Source organism: Urocampus carinirostris, chromosome 14, assembly GCF_059441175.1.
Source record: "Urocampus carinirostris isolate Australia breed hairy pipefish chromosome 14, RoL_Ucar_1.0, whole genome shotgun sequence".
NCBI classification, from domain to species: Eukaryota; Metazoa; Chordata; class Actinopteri; order Syngnathiformes; family Syngnathidae; genus Urocampus; species Urocampus carinirostris.
In genome coordinates this window covers 26721969-26741221 of record NC_142362.1, presented here as the reverse complement: position 1 = coordinate 26741221, position 19253 = coordinate 26721969, and the positions used below count along the sequence as shown (strand labels likewise).

Here is a 19253-nt window from a genome sequence, read left to right as displayed (position 1 = left end):
TCTATATATCTATCTATCTATCTATATGGTCCCAACTCAGCTGCGTTTACCTGAATGCCATTTGGATAATCTCATCCAATGTGATTATGGGACTATTGGTTGCTTCTCTGATTAGTTTTCTCCATGTTTGGGCCTAAAGTTTAGAAGGACGGCCAGGCCTTGGTAGGTTTGCGGTGATATTATGCTCTCTCCAGTTTTTTGTTGCTCGCACAGTGCTCTGGGAGATGCGTAAATGTTATAACATTTTCTTGTATCCCATTCTTGCTTTGAACTTGTAGACAACTTTATTCCTTGGTGTGTTCTTTGGTTGTATGCTGTCCTAATCCTTTATAATGCTGTCTGTTCAGGTGCATTTAAACAGAATTAATGACACACAGGTGCACTCTATTTGTCATTGTTAGTCATTTAGGTAGACATTGGATTATTTAAAGTCATCAGGGAACTTTCGGAGTGCGTTGGCTGAGCTAAGAGAACATTGTGCATTGTTTTTGAAAACTTACTTTTTAATTTTCTGTCGTAAATATAATATAAACTGTTGAAAAAAATTGATTCGACTTCATGATTGTGTCTCACATTTTGCTGATTCTAAAAAAAACAATTCTAGCTTTGTAGCTTTAAGTTAGAAGCCTGAAATGTGGCAATGTGGGCAAAAGGTTTTTTGGGGGGGGCAATACTTTCACGAGGCACTGTAACTTGACTGGATGAAAAAATATATACAATAGTGATTGTTTGCAATTCCTCTTGGCTTTACTAGTGCTCATCAGTGATATCATGGTACAGTTTGTCCTGCAACGTGGTCATGGCGAGCACCTCGAAGCAATCTCCTGCCTCGCCCTCGGGTAGGTGCCCCACTGCCATGCAGTCATGGCCTTTGCCAGTTGAGTTGTTTCCTTTGCGGTTTCGGGCACCAGGCTGGTAGAGTTGCATGGCCGGGCGGTCCTGCAGATGGTAGTTGCAGACAGGAGGGTTGAATTATAACGAATTATGCATGGGGTATTCTTAATCAGTAACAACTTTTCCGTTGTTTTTTTGGGGGGGCTCATTGGATTGTTCGTTAAGTAGATCAGAGGTAGTACTGGTAAATCACGGAAAAGTGTATTTAGTGCGGTGTATTTTTTGGGATAAGCTGCTATCTAGTGGTCAAATGCAGCGTAAGCATGAACGTCAATGTTGCTCATGCTGCAGTAACAGATCAAAGAACTCCAAATGTTGTTGATAAAAGGTGTAATTTATTACAATTATAAATGTCTTTAATGATTAATTATTTCATAATTGAGAGTTCACATGAAATGTAATAGTTACATTTACATATCGTGCTACGTTTTCCCCTTTTTATCTGCTTTGTTTTCTTTGTTTTTTTTGTATGTGTTTGTCTTGCTGTCGGTCACTCCCCTCGAGGGATATGACCATGGTAGATAGATATCAATGGGACGGAAGAACGTAAAAGACATATTGTAAAATACATTCCAATGGGGTTTATCAAAATGCTTTACAAATAAATAAAGTACAGATAATGTTAATTATTTTACTTCTTGAGTATACTGTATGTTGGAATTTTGATTATTAATCACAAATATAGGTACTGTATTTGCCAAAATTAAGTACTACGTATTTAATGTTTGTTGGGCAGCACGGCGGCGCAGTGGTGAGCGCATATACGAACCTTCCTGGGTGGAATTTAAATGTTCTGCCCGTGCATGCGTGGGATTCCTCCGGGCACTCCGGTTTCCTCCCACATTCCAAAGACATGCATGTCAGGTTTATTGGCCGGTCCAAATTGTCCCTAAGTGTGACCGAGCGGATGAGTTGTCTGTCTCTGTGTGCCCTGCGACTGGCTGGCAACCAGTTCACGGTGTCCCTTGCCCACTGCCCCAAGATCGCTGGGATGGGCTCCAGCACCCCCGCAACCCTACTGAGGATTAGCGGTGCAGATAATGGATGGATGGATGGTATTTAATGTTTTTCAATTAATCCATTTGCACTATCATTGGACAAAAACATTGGCAACGAAAAAAAAGACTGATTTGAATTGAGGCATCATGGAGTTTATTCTTACTGCAAATCAACCATTGTTTTACGTATGTTTTATTGAGTTTAAACAAATTTGATTTATTTAGAACTATTGTGGGCATTTAATTCCACTACTTGGGACACTTTTTTAATGGAAGACTACTTTTGAATCTCCATTTTTTTTTAAGTGGGTGGATCATTTTGACCTGGTCATTTAGTAAGTAGCCCTCACCTAAAAAGTGTCAGTACCCTTGCACTAAGACATTACAACAGATAGGAAAGCTGTGGGAAAAATTATATCTGCTACATGAGTGCCATGGTTGATTTTTACTGAAGCTAGACTTAAAGGAACAGTGTTAGACTTCATTGATAAAATGTATACATATGTATTTTAAAAATGAGCAAAAATAAATGAAATATTATATAAACGTGCATGTCGAGATGTTTCTTCATAACATGAGCCTCACCTATTGGAAGCAGACATAATTATCCATCATCTTGCTGCTACCCAAAAACCTTGCTAAAGGCTGGCCAAAAATAATCTGAGAAAAATGGTGCTTAATAGTCACTTTGAGTTTCCATGGTTTGTATTCTTACTTGTGCTTTTTTGCACTCATTTTCGGTTTCACTACACAAGCAGTCGCCAACATTTTGCGCGAAGGCACCCGTTAGCCCCCTAAGGACAGCTGAAAAGCCTGTGGACTGGTTGTGAAAATAGCTCACCAGTGCTTGGTCATTGTGATTTTCAAGAAAAATTATTTTTTAGTGTTTAACTGTGTCGATTGAACCCTACTTCCGATAGTACTTTATAGAATACGTACAACATACTCATGATATATTTAAAACATTTTTACTTACAAACCAAGTATTCAATTTATGAATCCAAATTGAACAGCAGGGAAGTTATCTATAAAAAAAAGTTATACTTCAATTTCCGTATCATTTGTGACTGTTTCAATGTCAGGTCGCTGAAGTTTCCTTTAATCTTCGAGGAACGCTAACAAGTGAATGTAATTTGATCCGGTTCTGCAGAAACCACCAACGACGAAACAAAAATGACTTCCACATCTTTGTTACACTCTTGCACTATTCTCCATATTATGGTTGCCCTGGCACTGTTGTGTAGAATTTTATGGAGCTCCCATTTTACGCTACGCAGCCCTCATCCACGCTTACTTTTGGCGCAATAGTGAATATGTGCTCATATTTGTCACCGCCATTGTCATGGTCGCCTTGGCGACCGGTCTGCCCCGCCCCCTGGGCACCAGCTGAAGCAGTTCAACTAATCGTGTGTCTGCTATTTAAGGCTGGATTGTGGGCTTTGCGGGTGCTGGCTCATTATATACACATTGTCCGTTCTGTTATGCCTTGTCCTGTTTTGTTGAGTTGGAAGAAGCCTGTGTTTGCACGTTTTGTTAAAACCTGTTTGTTCTGTCTTGTCCCTGAGTTATGGACAACTTTTATTTTGGTAAATAAAAGTTTTGGATCGTCACGCAATTGAGTTCTCCCTTCCTGCCTCCTGCCTCCGTTCTGGTCCGGTCACCCCTTCCATTCCGTGACAGCCATCTTAAAAGGTGAAACGATCCAGTAACACGTTAACAACTTAGAACTGAAAAACGACGCAGCTGAAAACATGCGTGACTAATTCCCGATGCGTATGACACCAAGTGTGAAACGGCTTAAAATGTAAGAAATGGACATAACTTAGTTCATTTTTATGGCGGTTTAAGTCTTTAAATCAGGTACAAAGACAAAATTGAGTTTCACTTTTAAGTATGAGAATGTGTCTTTTAATCAGATGCGCTCTGTGGTCCAGAATTTATGGTATATGTCTCATGCTGTACAATTCGTTAGTTAAAAAAAAAGATCAGATGAATCCCTCGCATGCTCACCTTCTCGCTCACCTTGTTTCGGAGGCGCTCCTTCCTATTTGCCTGCTCTTCCCTGTCCTCTTTCATCTGCTTGTCGCCGCCATCAGGGCAGAAGGAGTAAGTATGGTGATGGCCTTCCTTTTTGGCACGGTCCTGGCAGTAGCCTTTGCCCCACTTGGTCTCATCTTTGCGCCGCGCAAACTTGTCAAAGTCATAGTGGTGCCTCTGGCGCTTCCTGTCCTCCTCTTTGCCCCGGTGCTCCTTGTCTCGCTGCCTGCGGCAGAACTGCTGCTCCTTGTCGCTCTCGGGCTGACCTCTGGTGAAAGCATTGGAGATACTGTAGCATGGAATTTTGAAACCTTTTTGGATGAGACAGAGTCCATCCCTAGCTAACTGTGGTATAAACAATTCGTTTGGCCGAGGACCAATAGCAGGTGTTAGCAAAAACTTTACGCCGAGGGTCGGGAACGTATGGCAAGTGAGCCAGATATGCCTCTTTTCATGAATAGATCTGGCTCGGAGATATATTAAAAGCAGTAGTTATCTTCTCTGTGACTTTCCAATTTTAATGTTTGCGAAAGCCAAAGCAACACACCGTATAAGATATATAGGGCTATGAATAAAATGTCTTTGCCTCAATTGTCATAGTGCTTTGAAATAAATAAAAATACAAAACTGCTATGCTGTGCTTTCCAATCCCTAGAAAACACTGCACAATATTGTCTTTAACATGAAACTAGACTGGAAGGGAGCTGTTATACTGTTTAAATCTAGGCTTAAAACACACTTATATTGCATAGCTAATAAATGACCTATATTTAATGTGGACAATGTCTGTGTATTGTTTGTTAATGCTACGTCAATGGCAAACCTGGTCATCATTTTTATATCCATCCATTCATCCATTATCTGCACCGCCTATCCTCAGTAGGGTCGCGGGGGTGCTGGAGCCCATCCCGGCTATCTTCGGGCAGTGGGCAGACGAAACCCTGGTTGCCAGCCAGTCGCAGGGCGCACAGTCAGACAACTCACTCGCTCATTCATACTTAGGGACAATTTGGACCTGCCAATAAACCTGACATGCATGTTTTTGGAATGTGGGAGGAAACCGGAGTGCCCGGAGGAAACCCACGCTAGCGCGGGGGAACATGCGAAGTACATACAGGAAGGTTTGATCCCATGACCTCAGGACTGTAACGCACACGCGCTAACCACTGTGCTGCTGTGCTACCCTCTATTTTATATATATATATATATATATATATATATATATATATATATATATATATATATATATATATATATATATATATTTATTTATTTATTTATTTTTAAATTTCATATTACACTTTAATTATTTTGTACTTTTTAAATATATTGTTTGTTAATGCAACACCCATTGCAGTCTGGTCATCCTGGAAAGGTGACGTGTGGTCCCTTCTCAAGGATTCTTCATTTTCCTCATGCTTAGGTTTTTGAGTTTTTCCATGCCCTCATCTAGGTTTTAGATCAGGGAATGGTGTAATGATAGTCAGTAGTTTGCAATAATCTGTGGTCTGCGCAGCCCTTTGAGACTACTTGTGATTAAGGGCTAAACAAATAAACATGACATGGCTTTTACAATTTTGCTGCTCTCAAGTGGCAGGAATGAGCATGTGATTTGTATTTATTTAAAAAGAATCCTAACTTTTGATGGATATGTGTTAGATACTTGTTCTTTTTTTGACATACTCAAAAATTTACAGCCGGCTGGAATGAATCATCCGACAGCCCGGATACGGCCCGCGGGCTGCAAGTTTGACATGCCTAGTTAAAGGGCTTGTTAAGGTTTTTATCCCATGAGCAACTTCTACTCCAATCTTCTTTGTTTTTATTAGTAGTAATTTATTTTCTACTGTTGTGATATTTTGACCAGTTTGGTTTGGAGGGCCGGATGTAAAAGCCTTACAGGCGAGCAATAATATCAAAATGGAGAGGGCAGAAAACCCCTGCAAATGTACCATAACCTGGATGCCCTGTAAACCCGGGGTCTCCAACGTGGTGCCTGCGGGCACCAGGATGCCCCCTCAGGACAGTTGAGGTCTCTGCAGACCTGTTCTAAAAATAGCTCACCAGTGCTGCGTCATTGTGTTTGTCTAGTATTTTTTTTTTATTGGTTGACTGACTCATTTAACCGTAATTTTAATAATTAACCTGGTATTAACATAGTAACGACATGATCAATTGTTATTTTAGAAAAGTTAATAAAACAGGAACATAACATTTTACAGAAAGCAAAATCTACAATAGAATGGTTTAAAACTAACAAACAAATGTGTTAGAATGTCCATAGTCTAGACCTTAATCGTATTGTGCATTTGTTGAAAGATCTGAAATATGCTGCGCAGAAATCGATGGCCATGAAACTAAATTGAACGGTTTTGTAAGACAGAATGGGCAACTATTTCAGACTTATGGCTGTGATTGCAGCAAGGTATGGTAACTGCAGATTCTGTTAAAAACTAACACAAACACTAATAAGTGAGGTATCGATCACGGCCGACGGTTTCCACGGCCCCATAGTTTTGGCCTCCAGGGGAGAAATTGGTAAAGCTCGGATCAATTCTTCCGACAAAAATCGGGCACTAAATTAGTTTAATAGCCAAAACTGACATACACACACATTCAAGCAGAGACAATAACAACATCTTTGCAGTTTTTTTAACTTTTTTTTACACTCCGGAGACTTTCTCTTTATAACCTTTATGTTCTTCCGTCCCATTGATTTGATAATGCTTGATTTTCAGCACATAGCATGCCTTTAAAATATCTTCTTCTGCCTTCTTTTACTGCTATAACAAATGAATTTCCCCTCGGTGGAATCAATAAAGTCTCACTGTACTTCCTTTTTACATATTGTATGGAGAGGGCTGTACTTACCCAAGACACACAACAAGAAATAGTGCCCTACAACCCTAGTGGTTTAGGGATCCAACCAAACAAGCAAGCAAGCAAGCAAGCAACCAACCAACCAACCAACCGTTTTTCTCTTTACAGAAGTGGCATAACAAAAAATATATGTAAAATGGAGTTGGGGTATTGTCATACATATTTATGGTTTTGCATTAACAACATTTTGGATCTTATAATGATGAAAAGATCAAATATTTTTTGCATGGCCCATAATAAATTCCATACGTGATACGTAATCCTTGCACTTATACACATTTCATAGTGATCTGTTTAGGTGTAGCATGCACCTGGAGCCCATTCCAGCCATCTCCGGGCAGTGGGCAGGGGACACTCTGAACTGGTTGCCAGCCAATCGCAGGGCACACAGGGACAGAGAACTCATTCGCTCATTCACACCTAGGGACAATTTGGTCCGGCCAATCCACCTGAAATGCATGTTTTTAGAACGTGGGAGGAAACTGGAGTGCCCGGAGGAAACCCACGCAAGCACGGGGAGAACATACAGACTCCGCACAGGAAGTCTGGAGCTGGATTTGAAACCACGATAGGTTCCCATGACATGAACTGTGCCGCACAAGCGCTAACCACCGCGCCGCCGTGCTGCCCAACTGGACCTTATGTTATTTAAATCTCTTTACATAGCCGAATGTAATGGTTTTCAACATATGGGAATTGCGTGCATTTTGGGTTACAATAAACTCCAGTAACCTTAATGAACACTTGATGTACATTGGCTATTGTGGGTATTAAGAAAAAAACATATTTGGTATAGTCTCCAAATCATCCTTGTTGTGCTTCCCAGTGACGTACAGTCAGGAAAGTAAGTAACATTCAAAATACAGTATAACGACAAAAAAGACCATTCATTCAACTGCAATCCTGTGTTCCATGTTTTCATTTGAAGTTCTATAGATATTTTGTTACAGTCGTATAGTCTTAGTCGATAAGTATGTCATCTCAAGGTATGTTTGACCCTTGGGGGCTTTTACAAAGGAGAGTCGCTACTTTGTGGATTTTCACGTTTTGCAGAGGGTTCTGCCAACCGTCAACTGCTACAACCTTAACATGAATGTATTCAGTCTCAAAGTTTCTTTCTCATTTGACATCACAATTTGGGGATTTTATTTTTCAAAATAACTGAATTTTCACATTATATCGTACTACTGTACTGACCGTCTACAGATGCAGAGTGAACGTACGCAATTATCTTGCCCATGGCAGAGGGCGATAGTGAGCATAAAGATTCTGGTTTGGCGGACACCACAACTCCAACCAATGAAGTTAGTGATAGTATTGAAAAGTGAACAGCAAGTCGAGCCATCCAGTCTTTTTTTCTCGTTGCATGGCCTTTATTTCATAATGGAGGATCATCTATCTACTGATACTTTTATTCAAAAAGAGCAGCGCTTAGACTGCATTTATAAGTTAAGGTAACATAATAAAACATGTTTTCTATGCTACAGCATGTACATTGCTTACGTGCTGTGCCAGTGAAATGATAAATAAAATGTAGGTTCATTTATATGTATATCTGATTGTTCCTCACCGGATAAGAACTTCACCCCATGTCACTGCAGCAGCCAGAATGTGCTAAGCTAAACTGAAGTCTAAGACTGTGAACTCCCTTTGTGCATGTTTGATTTATTATGCCTGTCTGTGAGGAAACATTTCACTAAAAGTCCGAAAGGATGGCTCCTGGTCTTTGGTACCCAACTGAGGATAAGTGGCATAGAAAATGCATGGCTAGTGAAGTGATTGGACGGTCCTTACTTTTCCTTGGACTCCTTCATCTTCATCTGTCCACCTGATTTGTCCCATTTCCCCCTCTCTACTTCTCCGACCTCACTTTTGTCCTTCATGCGGTCCGAGTCCACATCATCGTCCCTGTCACTCTTCTTCAGCAGCTGATGAAGAGACAGAAAGTTAATTCAAGAGCAATGTTTCCTCGAAGCCAGTGTTTCTCAACTGGTGGGTCAAGACACAAAAGTGGGTTCCGGAACAGTTTTTATTGGATTGTGGGCCTTTGCCTTGGAAACTGCTAAGAAGAAGACAAAACGAAAGATCAAATTTAATTTCTCAACAATAGATGGAGATAATGCCCTGCTTGATCTCTTTTTATTGTTCAGTCAATTGGCGCATTTGAGGGGATCACATCTCATTTTATTGTGATTTTGTTGATTTTATTTTATTTTTCTTCCCACAATACTGCGTCCCAAGAAAGTTAGTTATAAGTGGAAGGAAAACTAGAAAGCAGTGACAACCATGATCAAAGTATGAAAGAATGAGTGAAAGAGCGTTAAAGAAGGAACAATTGTGAAATCTAAAAATGGTGTACGAGTGTCTGCCATTGAAGTGCTGCAAGAAGGTACTGTAAATGGTTATATTTTTAGCATTTTAACAGTATATTAATCCTTATTAATTACATGATAAAATATTTTTCCATGTTTGGGTACACGCATTAGAGTATTTTTCATTTAGTGTGTGGCTATTGCAAAACAGTTTTAGGGGGTTGCTTATATGCAATGTAGTCTTATATGCAAGTATATACGGTACTTGAAGTCGTTTTGCTAGTCATTTAGTTTTTGGAAATAAAGATGAATGTATTAAATTATCTCTGTTCCATACATTTAAGAAGCGGATTTTTTTTTCTTTTTGATTCGCAGCTTGTCTTAAGGGTGGGTCCTGAAGTCAGACTAGTTGAGAATCAATGCTCTAAATTGCGTGCCTGCACAATGGTCTCAAATTCCTCCACACGTGAAAATATATGCAGCGTATACATTTTTTAAAAATAAATAAATGTATTAATTGCATTATTGCATGGTGAGTGACAGGTTTCCAGCCAGTGAAAGATAGTGCTAACTTTGTAGCCAATAATAGCATCGACCATGTAAGTGTGTTGACCAACATACACACGACGGTACACGCATGCAGGTTAGTAAGCTGCTGCAGAGTTGAAATGTACGGGCAGTAGAAATGCTAAAAAAAAAAGAAAAAAAAAAGAGTAATTGGACATTTTACAAATTTACAGTAATTTGCACTGTAGCACTGGCAGCATCACATGTCTAAAAATGTAAATATTTGAACAAAAAAATAACAAAATAGCATCTCTGAAAGGTGTTATGGCACGTGTTGCCTTTGGGTGGCACCCTCTTTGTTTTCCTTTTGTTTTTTTAATAACAAGTCTTCAGTACCCTGTCCTGCCATTGGTGGATCTGCTACTTCATTTCCTGGTTCTGCCCTTCCATCCTCACCATTCGCTGTTGCCTAATTAGTACAAAAGCACCCTGTTTTTTTGCTGTTCACTCACTTCTGTATGAATGTTTTGTTTATTTGTATTTCATCAGCCACATGCAGAGCGGTATGTTGGTAAGGCCAGACCCTGGGGCAGGTCAGACAAAGGCGTTATAGATACTACACGTAGGATTTATTTTGTGGAACAAATCAGGTTAGTAGGGGTATGCCACCCTTGTACGTTATTGTTTAGAGCAGTAGAGTCAGTGACTTGCTGTTACTGAGGGTAGGTTAGTTGTTGTTTAACTGATTTCCTTCTTGGGTGTTTTAATTTATTTTGTTTGCCATACTTTCGCTACTCCCTTGGCCTGGTTCTAAGAGTTTTGTATGAGTTTCGTTACCCTTCTTTTTTTAAATACATCTACCTTTTAATTCCACTGTTACCTTGTGTTGACTCCATTCTTTGCTCAAGCGCACTCCGGTTACCATTTTATTCTGGTTTAAGTCATTTCGTTATTTGCAAAAAAATCAATTTTTACGTGTTGTAACAAAGGTGTATATGTATCATTTATTTTTGAGAACATGACCCAAACCCAGACCACAACCGGGTGGTCTTTGGTACCCAACCTAGGCTAAAGAAGGATCTTAACATTACCTAAACAGGACTCTCATGTCTTACAGAGTACAGATGAAAAACAAGATTTTTCGTCCTTCACTTTGAGTGGGCCAATTAATTTACATTAAAATTAAACTCATACAAATTGCCGGTGTGTAGCCATAGCATGCACACCTGATGTTTCTCACAATGGCTCTCAGCATGCTCAGAGAGCTTGCGTGTCTGGACACATGAAAAATTACAGGGAGCCTTGCGTTCATTTTGAGTGAATTATTACCTTGATTTTTATATCTTTGTCAGAGAGTTTCCTTTGTTTCTCAGCCTCTTTGCGTTTGCGCCGTTCGTCTTCTCGTCGCTTCCGTTTTTCCTCTTCGCGCTGCCGCTTCTTCTCAAACTCTCGCCGTCGCCGCTCTTCCCGCTTCTCCTCTCGTATTCTCTGTAAGGATAACAGCGCTTTGTCATGTGTTTCTTTCCGAGGAAAAGTCATTATTTAACCTTCTTTATACCTGTTTCTCCATTCTTTTGTTTCTGATGTACTCCAACAGGGGTGTTGTCCTTTTGGCTAAAATTGAATAATGATTAGGTTGGCATTGAAAATTTCAAAAACGTTTAGATTTTCACAATGATAATCATTGGTTATCATCTAGTAAATGCTATCTCACTGTATTCTCTGGACTCAAATTTAGAACTTCAAATTACAAAATGAGTTTTTGAAATAACCACACCTAGAACCTCTACTTACGATTCCAAGTTGAGATCATTACTATGTTAAAAGGACAGTCTGTAGTATTCAAATAACTTAATTTGTTTAAAAAACAAAACAGTATTGATTTTAAAAATAAGCAAAAATACATAAGCTGTTGTATAAACGTGCATTTTGTGAAATACCTGTAAGTCAAGAAGTTAGCTTTTATTTTATTTAACATAATCACCCGTGGGCAGCACAGCAGCACAGTGGTTAGCAAATGCGCGGCACAATTCTGATGTCATGGGATCAAACCTTCTTGTTTGGAGTTTGCATGTGCTCCGCATGTCTGCGTGGGTTTCCTCCGGGCACTCCGGTATCCTCCCACATTCCAAAAACATGCATGTTCAGGTTAATTGGCCTGTTTAAAATCATCCCTAGGTGTGAATGAGCGAGAAAATGGTTGTCTGTTTGTGTGCCCTGCGACTGGCTGGCAACCAATTTAGGGTGTCCCCCTGCCCACTGCCCGAAAATAGCTGGATGCGGCTCCAGCACACCCGCAACCCTACTGAGGATAAGTTGTGCATATAATAGATGGATGGATAAACACCAACACAAACAGTTGGGCAAACAAATGAGAAGAAAAATGTAACGGTTTGGTAACATTTGGTTACCAGTTGTTGGGTAAATTGAAGAATCCTTTAGATTCAATACATTTTAGAAGTGGATATTTTTTCCTTGATTTGGGTCCTGGGTTGCAATTAGGGTGGGATGAAGGGTCCTGAAGTCAGATCAGTTGAGAACCAATTAAAGGACTTACAGGATCCCACTTGTAACAGCAAATGGTGAAAAAAATATACAGCACATGGTTTCAATTATCATGCAGAATTGTAAAATGGAATCAGAAAAAGTTGCTTTTGGGATTCAATATCAGTGAATAGTGGTGGAATTTTTTTTTTTTTTTAATTTCACTTCCATGAGCCATCTACCGACACCTAAGGGCGATAACTCATATGCTTACCTATAAGTTCCTTGGTTTTGGCCTCGATTTCCCCAAGCAGAGTTTCAGGGTTGGCCATTGATTTCTCTTCATCACAGGAGTAATTCTCCAGGAAGCGTTTATATTCCGGGTCTGGAAGAAGACGTGAAAATAAAGTAAGGGCTTAGTATATGATCGTGATGTACAACCGGGATTTTTTTGTTTAATGTTTAATATTTGATTTCAGCATCATGGGTTGCCGTGCAAAACCACATTAATGACTTTTCTCGTTTCTGCATAAAATAATCTGATGCGGAAAATTCACTCTGACTTTACCTTCCTCGATACTTCCGGCTTTGGCATCCTTTTTTTTTAGCTTTTTTTTCGAGATCTTCTGGAAGGGGGCAAACTCCACCACAGCAGGGAACTCCTGACCTATTTGTAAGTCAAAAATTAAATAAGAAAGAATGCGACTGCATTAAATATTACATTTCCTTTTACTTGTTTGTGTCAGGACCAGAACGGAATCAGGACCTAATTGTGTAAGGTTTACCACAAGTTTTATTGAAAGAAAGAGGAAGGGCTGCGCCCGCGATCCGGTGTTCGCTGGATGCAGGAAGCAAGTCGCTCCCGTACTCGGATTGTGATCCGATTACGGAAGTGGATCTTCTGTAGCGAGCGATGGCGGTGTCAGGGACGGAAAAACAAATCGGTAGCCGGGACAAGGAGAGCAAAAACTTAGTCGGGGCCGGAAACGAGTCGTAAGCCAGGACGGGAGAGTAGACGCAGTCGGGATCAAAAACGGGTCGTAAGTCGGGACATGAGAGCAGACATGGCCGGGATCAAAAACAGGTCGTAGCCGGAGACAGACAGGGAGATCAGGAACGGGCAGGTGGAAAAACGGGAGCAAAAATGGGACAGGCGGGAGTCAGGGTCAAAAAAGGCTTGCCTTGTACAAACAGAGGTTCGCAGACGGACTGACAACAGGACTGGGTTTGAATAGGAACAGGGGGCCAATCAGAGCCCGCAGCGGTTGGCGCCAAATGAGCGGGCAAAGGTGATTCACATCGGTAATCATGACAGTTTGATATTCTTTTTTGTAGTTTCATTTTATCAAAATATGCTGTGCCTTGATTTTTTTCAAATAATTACCTTAATTCTAACCTATTTGAAAAGAAGTAAGTGTTAGGGTCTGGTGCGTCTCCTTCCATCAGGGGGCGCCAAATGGTTTAGAAACTGGGGCACAAGTGTGTCCAAAATTTACACACTTGTCCCCATTTAACTAACCCCTTATACATATATCTTGGACAACGCATGCACTCAGGTCATTTTGGTTTTCCTGCCACGCTAGGTTAGTTTTTATTTTGTATCAGCTTTATTCTTTGGTCATTTTGTTAGTGGTTTAGTGCCCACTTGTTAGTTTGTTACTTTGTTTCTTCCCTTTTTCATTTCCGGTTTCTGCCTTTGTTTTTGGTTTGGACTTTGTCAAGTTTTGTTTTGTTTGGACATTTCGTTGTTTTGTAAACCCTTGTTTGTCACTTTAAGCTTCATTCTGTTATTAAATACCATCCCTCTTTTTGGGAACCCCTGCCTCCAGTTCCTGTTTCCCCCACATGTGTCTATTCTCCAAAAACCATAACAGAAAGAAGAAATTGTCACTCACCTTTGTTGTCAATGAAAACATAGCCATCAAATCTATCCCGGAACAAAATGATATCCTCTTGATTTTTAAAGTTGATATAAGCTCTGGAGAACAAATGTGGGTACAGACTACGGAGAGAAATTATGACATAATGAACAAAAAGATCAACCAACCGTGCATATGTGTGCTAAATGTTGAGATACCTTGGATCTGCAGGGAAGAACTCAAAATAGTCAAAAGAAGGAAGCGGACTGAGTTGTTCTTCTAACTGTTCCTTGGTCAAGTGTGGAGGGAGCCTTCGTATGACCACCTGCCCATTTGAAAAACACATAACAGTTTTTTTTTACTACAACAAGCATATTAAATAAACACGCTAAACCTATAGGTATGTCATATGATTCAAGACTGGCCTGGTTTTAAAAACTGGGAAAAACTGGGAAATGTTAAGATTATAGTTTTGTTGCTACTTTTCTCATTTATCATATATGGAATGCAAGTGTGTTAATGGTATAAAAGTGCTATGTTTAAGGGAACACCAGAGCTTATTTGAATATAAACCGTAGGGAATATTAAGTAAGTTAAACTTTATGAACTTCACCTTTTAATCAGTCAGCCTTAAAAGCCTTGTCTTGGACTTACCACAATGTGGTTTTCGATTTTGGGAAAGGAACAAAAACCAAAAACAAATGGGAGTGACTAGGAAAAACAAACTAACAGACTACTAGCTTAAGAAGTAAAGAAAGTGAAAAGTCATCCTGGATTTTGCTGTTTTCCTGGGTATTAAAAATCTATGTTACATATAAAAAAAAACCTCGGTTTGTATCCATCCATTCAGACATCCATCAACATCTGTTCATCTGGGGTTGAATCGCGTGAGTAGCAGGCTTGGTAGAGAAGCCGAAAGCGCTACAGTATCAGCTACTTTTTCTAGGTCAATTGATGAGATCGCAAGGTTTCCATGCCAGTCAAGAGACGTACAGTAGGTTAGGCATGTCAAACTCTGTTTTGCTTCAGACTTTACAGTACCGTGAAAAATGATTTGCCCCTTCCTGATGTTTTTTTGCATATTTATCACTTACAAAGTTTCATATCATCAAACCAAATTTAGTTACACACAGATATGAAATAGTTAGCAGAAACTACATTCCTGATTCCTGGAGAACTCTTCCCCTCAACAAAGAAGTACAGAGGGGAGGAAAAAGCTTAACAAAACAGAGTGGAAAGAGGAAAAAATGGAATGGGGGCATATTTTCTCCAGTCAGTGCTGGGCCCCCTTTAACTCCTTTCCGTAGAACATGCCAGAAACGCCTCACCAGGGAGGCTTCTTGGAGGCCTCTGAATCTGATGCCCAAGCCACCTTAACGGGCTCCTCTCAATGCAGAGGAACAGCAGTTAAACTCTGAGTCTTTTTCAAGTGACCAAAAGCTCACCACCTTAGGTGAGGGTAGGAACGTAGCTTTATACACTCTTGGCTAGACAACATGTAGTTAAGTAAGGATGGATAAATAAATGTAAAAAAATAAGAAAACTATATTATTGATCATTTAAATCAAAATTATTTTTCCTTTAATTAATAAAAAAAATACCACTAAGATCTACGAAATAAAATAAACTGGTAGAATGTCAACAGGAATGCCAATTGGTTCTAATTGAACATAACATGAACCAAGTTGAATCAGAATATGGTGGTAGACCAACTGGTTCAAACTGAACAAAACATAAATGGAAGATCATTCTGTTCATTTCAAATATTTTTTTCTTACTAGGTTTTAGATCAGGGGATGCTGTAATAATAGTCTGTAGTTGCTATAGACTGTGGTCTGTGCAGCTACACAAATAAACATGACTTGACTTGACCTCAAAATTTGATTACCGGTACTAATTTTAGTCATAATGACAATGTTGCTTATTATAATATGTTTCTTCTTCTTGTTGCTATTGGTATTTGGATATGGTAGATAATTTAGCAACTATTTGGATATTGTCACTTTAAAATCTATTTGATCAACGTTTTCTTTGCCATAATAATAAAATGTATACAATACTTTATGACTATTATTTGAGAATGGCAAATAACAGTGCTCATTTCAAATACATTTTGTATTTTATTTTACAGTTATTTGAATGCTAATTTAAATATTACTAATAAAATTGTTGGCAGCTGAGCGGTTACCGTGTCCGCGGTTACTAGCTACCAGTCTTCCTGTGCAGAGTTTGCATGTTCTCCCTGTGCTTGCGTGGGTTTCCTCTGGGCACTCCATTTTCCTCCCACATTCCAATAACATACATGTCTTGTTAATTGGCCAAATCCAAATTGTCCTTAGGTGTGAATGAACGAGTGAGTTGTCTGTCTTTGTGTGCCATTTGACTGGCCGACAACCAGTTCAAGGTGTCCCCTGCTCACTGCCTGAACATTACTGTGATGGGCTCCAGCACCCCCGCGACCCTACTGAGGATAAGCGGTGCAGATAATGGATGGATGATAATAATAACAAAAGATATTTTAATAATAATAAGAATATTTTTGATAATACATATTAAACAACATTTCTCTTTTTTTAGCGGCGGGGTGTTTATTTTGCATCATTTTGTGTTTTGTTTTCCTGTCAGCCTGCTAAAATCAGATGTAAGACCAAACATTGGTACATACACTGTTTACGATATCATCGGAAATCAGAATCGAGCTATTACGTTTGTAATGAGGATACGCACAAGATAATAAGTCAACCTTATGTAATCTAATAACTGTATGGGTTGAAAATAATAATTGAGTCTCTGTCCGTGGTGCTGAAAGGCAACACGTTTGCCCGCTATGATTCCCCAAGCAACGTTAACAATACGAGAAAAGCTTGCGTATTGGAGCGCATTGTACCTTCGTGAAAACCTCTTTTTTCTCTTCTTTCTGCTTGGGAGTGCTGTCCTGTTCTCCCAAATTCTCGCTTAACTTGATTTCCACCACGTCTTCGTCCTTGAACGTCGTCATTTGCTCCTTATCAGACCTCATCTCGCTCCATTTCTCGGTGCCGAGATAGCGCAATGCCCCGACAGAGCTCTCGCGAGAAGACTGGCAAATACCGCGTGAGGATGGCACTTACAAAACGCTTCTCGAACAATTAGTGAATTGTAATAACAATAATTTTGTGCCATGATCGACATACTCACCATTACCTAAACACCTGATAAAGTGAAGTTTTCAAGTCTTGTCTCTACTACTATAATGTAAAATGCTCATATATTAAAATAAAAAGAACGCAGTACATTAGATACATATAAATCACAATATTACAAGGCATATATTTCAAATTCAGGATCGTGGGCTGGATCCAGACTTTATGTTCTGAGGTGGGTCGGGTAAGAAAAAAAAGTCAACGCCAGCTTTGTTTGTTTGTGAGTAACAAGCTTCATTATTTAGCTTACATTTGTAGCCGACCTTACACATTAAAATCACGGATGATAAGGGGCATTTTCTAAGCACAATGCATTTATAAAAAAACGGAAAAAGAATAATTTACATGTTTGGCATTGACTGTGCTAAAATTTATATAATATATGTGTGTGTGTGTATATAAACGGTTGAGTAGATACAGCTCAGCTTTACATCCGAACCAATTCACCATAACCATCACAAACATAACCAAACTCAAGTAGGAGCTATGAATAAACCCATGTTTGTCTTTCATCGTCACACTGCTCTGATAAAAATAAATACAAAATAACACATATCCAACTACTGAACTGTCCTTACTAAATATGAGAAAATACTGCAGAATATTCTTTTAAACATAAACACTGATTGGAAGTCAGCTCTGACACCTTTACTGTTCTCTAGCGGCTGGTGGAAGCACTTGGTTTGTATTTATTTAAAAAAAAAAATCACAACATTCGATATAAATAAGCCTGGGACTTGCATTTTTTGACATACTCAGAAATGTATAGCAGGCTGGATGAACTCCAACGAGCCAGATCCGGCCCACGGAAGGTATGTTTGACACGCCCGTAATATAAGATTGTGTCACTTGCTTTTCATTAATAAATTCAAGGCACAACGTCCATCAATGGTGTTTACAAATCGAATCATCATGTTGTCTAAAAGGCTTTTTTTTTAATCAAAGAAAGTTGTATGAACTCTTTTCATTTCTTTAAACGGAAAGTGCGTATTATTTGTCAGCTCCCAGTAGGTTAGCCCAATTTTCTGTCAAATGAGTACACATTTAGCAACCTACAAGAATTCTAAAAATGCAGGTTTATATCACGGTGCATGTATTTCGGCTCATTTTTTAAAATCAATAGGGATAATATATTTATACCAGTAGGTGGTGCTAAATATGACACATTGTCCCTTTAAGATGCAAGGTTCTGGACTGTGAGAAGCCAGCACAGGGTCCAAAAACACAAGCACATACACGTACATTTGCTACACATAAAGGCCAGACCAGACTCCCAAATGTCAGGGAAATACTAAGGTACCAAACATGCACATGTGTGTTTCATTGATGAAAGGTAAAAGTAATGGGCTTCAGATTAAAATCGTCATTGAAACAGGCAAAATGAACAAGGAAATTAAAAAGTGCTACCCAATGGTAGAATAAAAAATATGTCGAAGTGTCCTTGGGAAAGACACTGAATCCCTAATGGCTCCGATGAGCAGGTAGTTGTCTTGTAGGGCTGACACTGCTATTGGTTAGTGTGTAAAAGGGAAACTGCGGAGCACGTTAGGTGATCTCCATTGACTTGAAAAGCAGCATGTTCTTCCTGTTACAAATCAGCACTAGGAGACATTACCTTGATTTTTTGCAAATATAATTCCATAAATCATAATTAAACCTTGATGTGTATTTGACAATGTCATACTAACGAATGCCAGCTGCATTTATCCCAAAGGAAAGACAGATGCAATGGAAAAGCAAAGCCACCAGAGAGCAGTGTCAGCATCATTTTTATGCAGACTTGTCGAGAAACCTGGCGACATTTTCAAACATTTACAAGCACTTCACCCAAAATAAAAGTGCTTTTCAATCCTTGAAAACAACATTAAAATTCAAGCATTTTCAAGGATTTCAAGCCGTGCATACGTCTCAAAAGAACTTCATGAGAGAAAAACAATGTTGCATCTTTTTGTCGCGCCAATTACACTTTGCGCAAAACTGAGAATTGGCAAGAAAAAACACGTACTCACTGAGAGAGGATTGGCATGGAAATTAAAAGACAAGTGTATTAAAGTGACAAGACGGAGTTGTTGTTTATTTCTATTTCATCCTTTAAACCTG

General features: G+C 39.3%; 1 protein-coding gene across 2 annotated transcripts; it reads right to left on the bottom strand.

Annotated features, from left to right (window-relative positions):
- On the bottom strand, positions 1 to 17031 carry upf3a (UPF3A regulator of nonsense mediated mRNA decay). 2 transcript variants are annotated; one of them, XM_088353146.1, is made up of 10 exons: positions 16859 to 17031; positions 14190 to 14296; positions 14008 to 14114; positions 12681 to 12779; positions 12387 to 12497; positions 11187 to 11242; positions 10958 to 11116; positions 8604 to 8737; positions 3903 to 4197; positions 1 to 939 (listed from the first exon to the last, which is right to left on the bottom strand). In XM_088353146.1, the coding sequence occupies exons 1-10, from the start codon at positions 16988 to 16990 to the stop codon at positions 751 to 753; spliced, it is 1389 nt and encodes a 462-aa protein (XP_088209272.1). In that variant the 5' UTR covers positions 16991 to 17031; the 3' UTR covers positions 1 to 750. The 2 variants fall into 2 exon arrangements, with proteins under 2 accessions (XP_088209272.1, XP_088209273.1); XM_088353147.1 differs by having other exon boundaries at positions 3915 to 4197.
- Positions 17032 to 19253: the final 2222 nt, after the last annotated feature.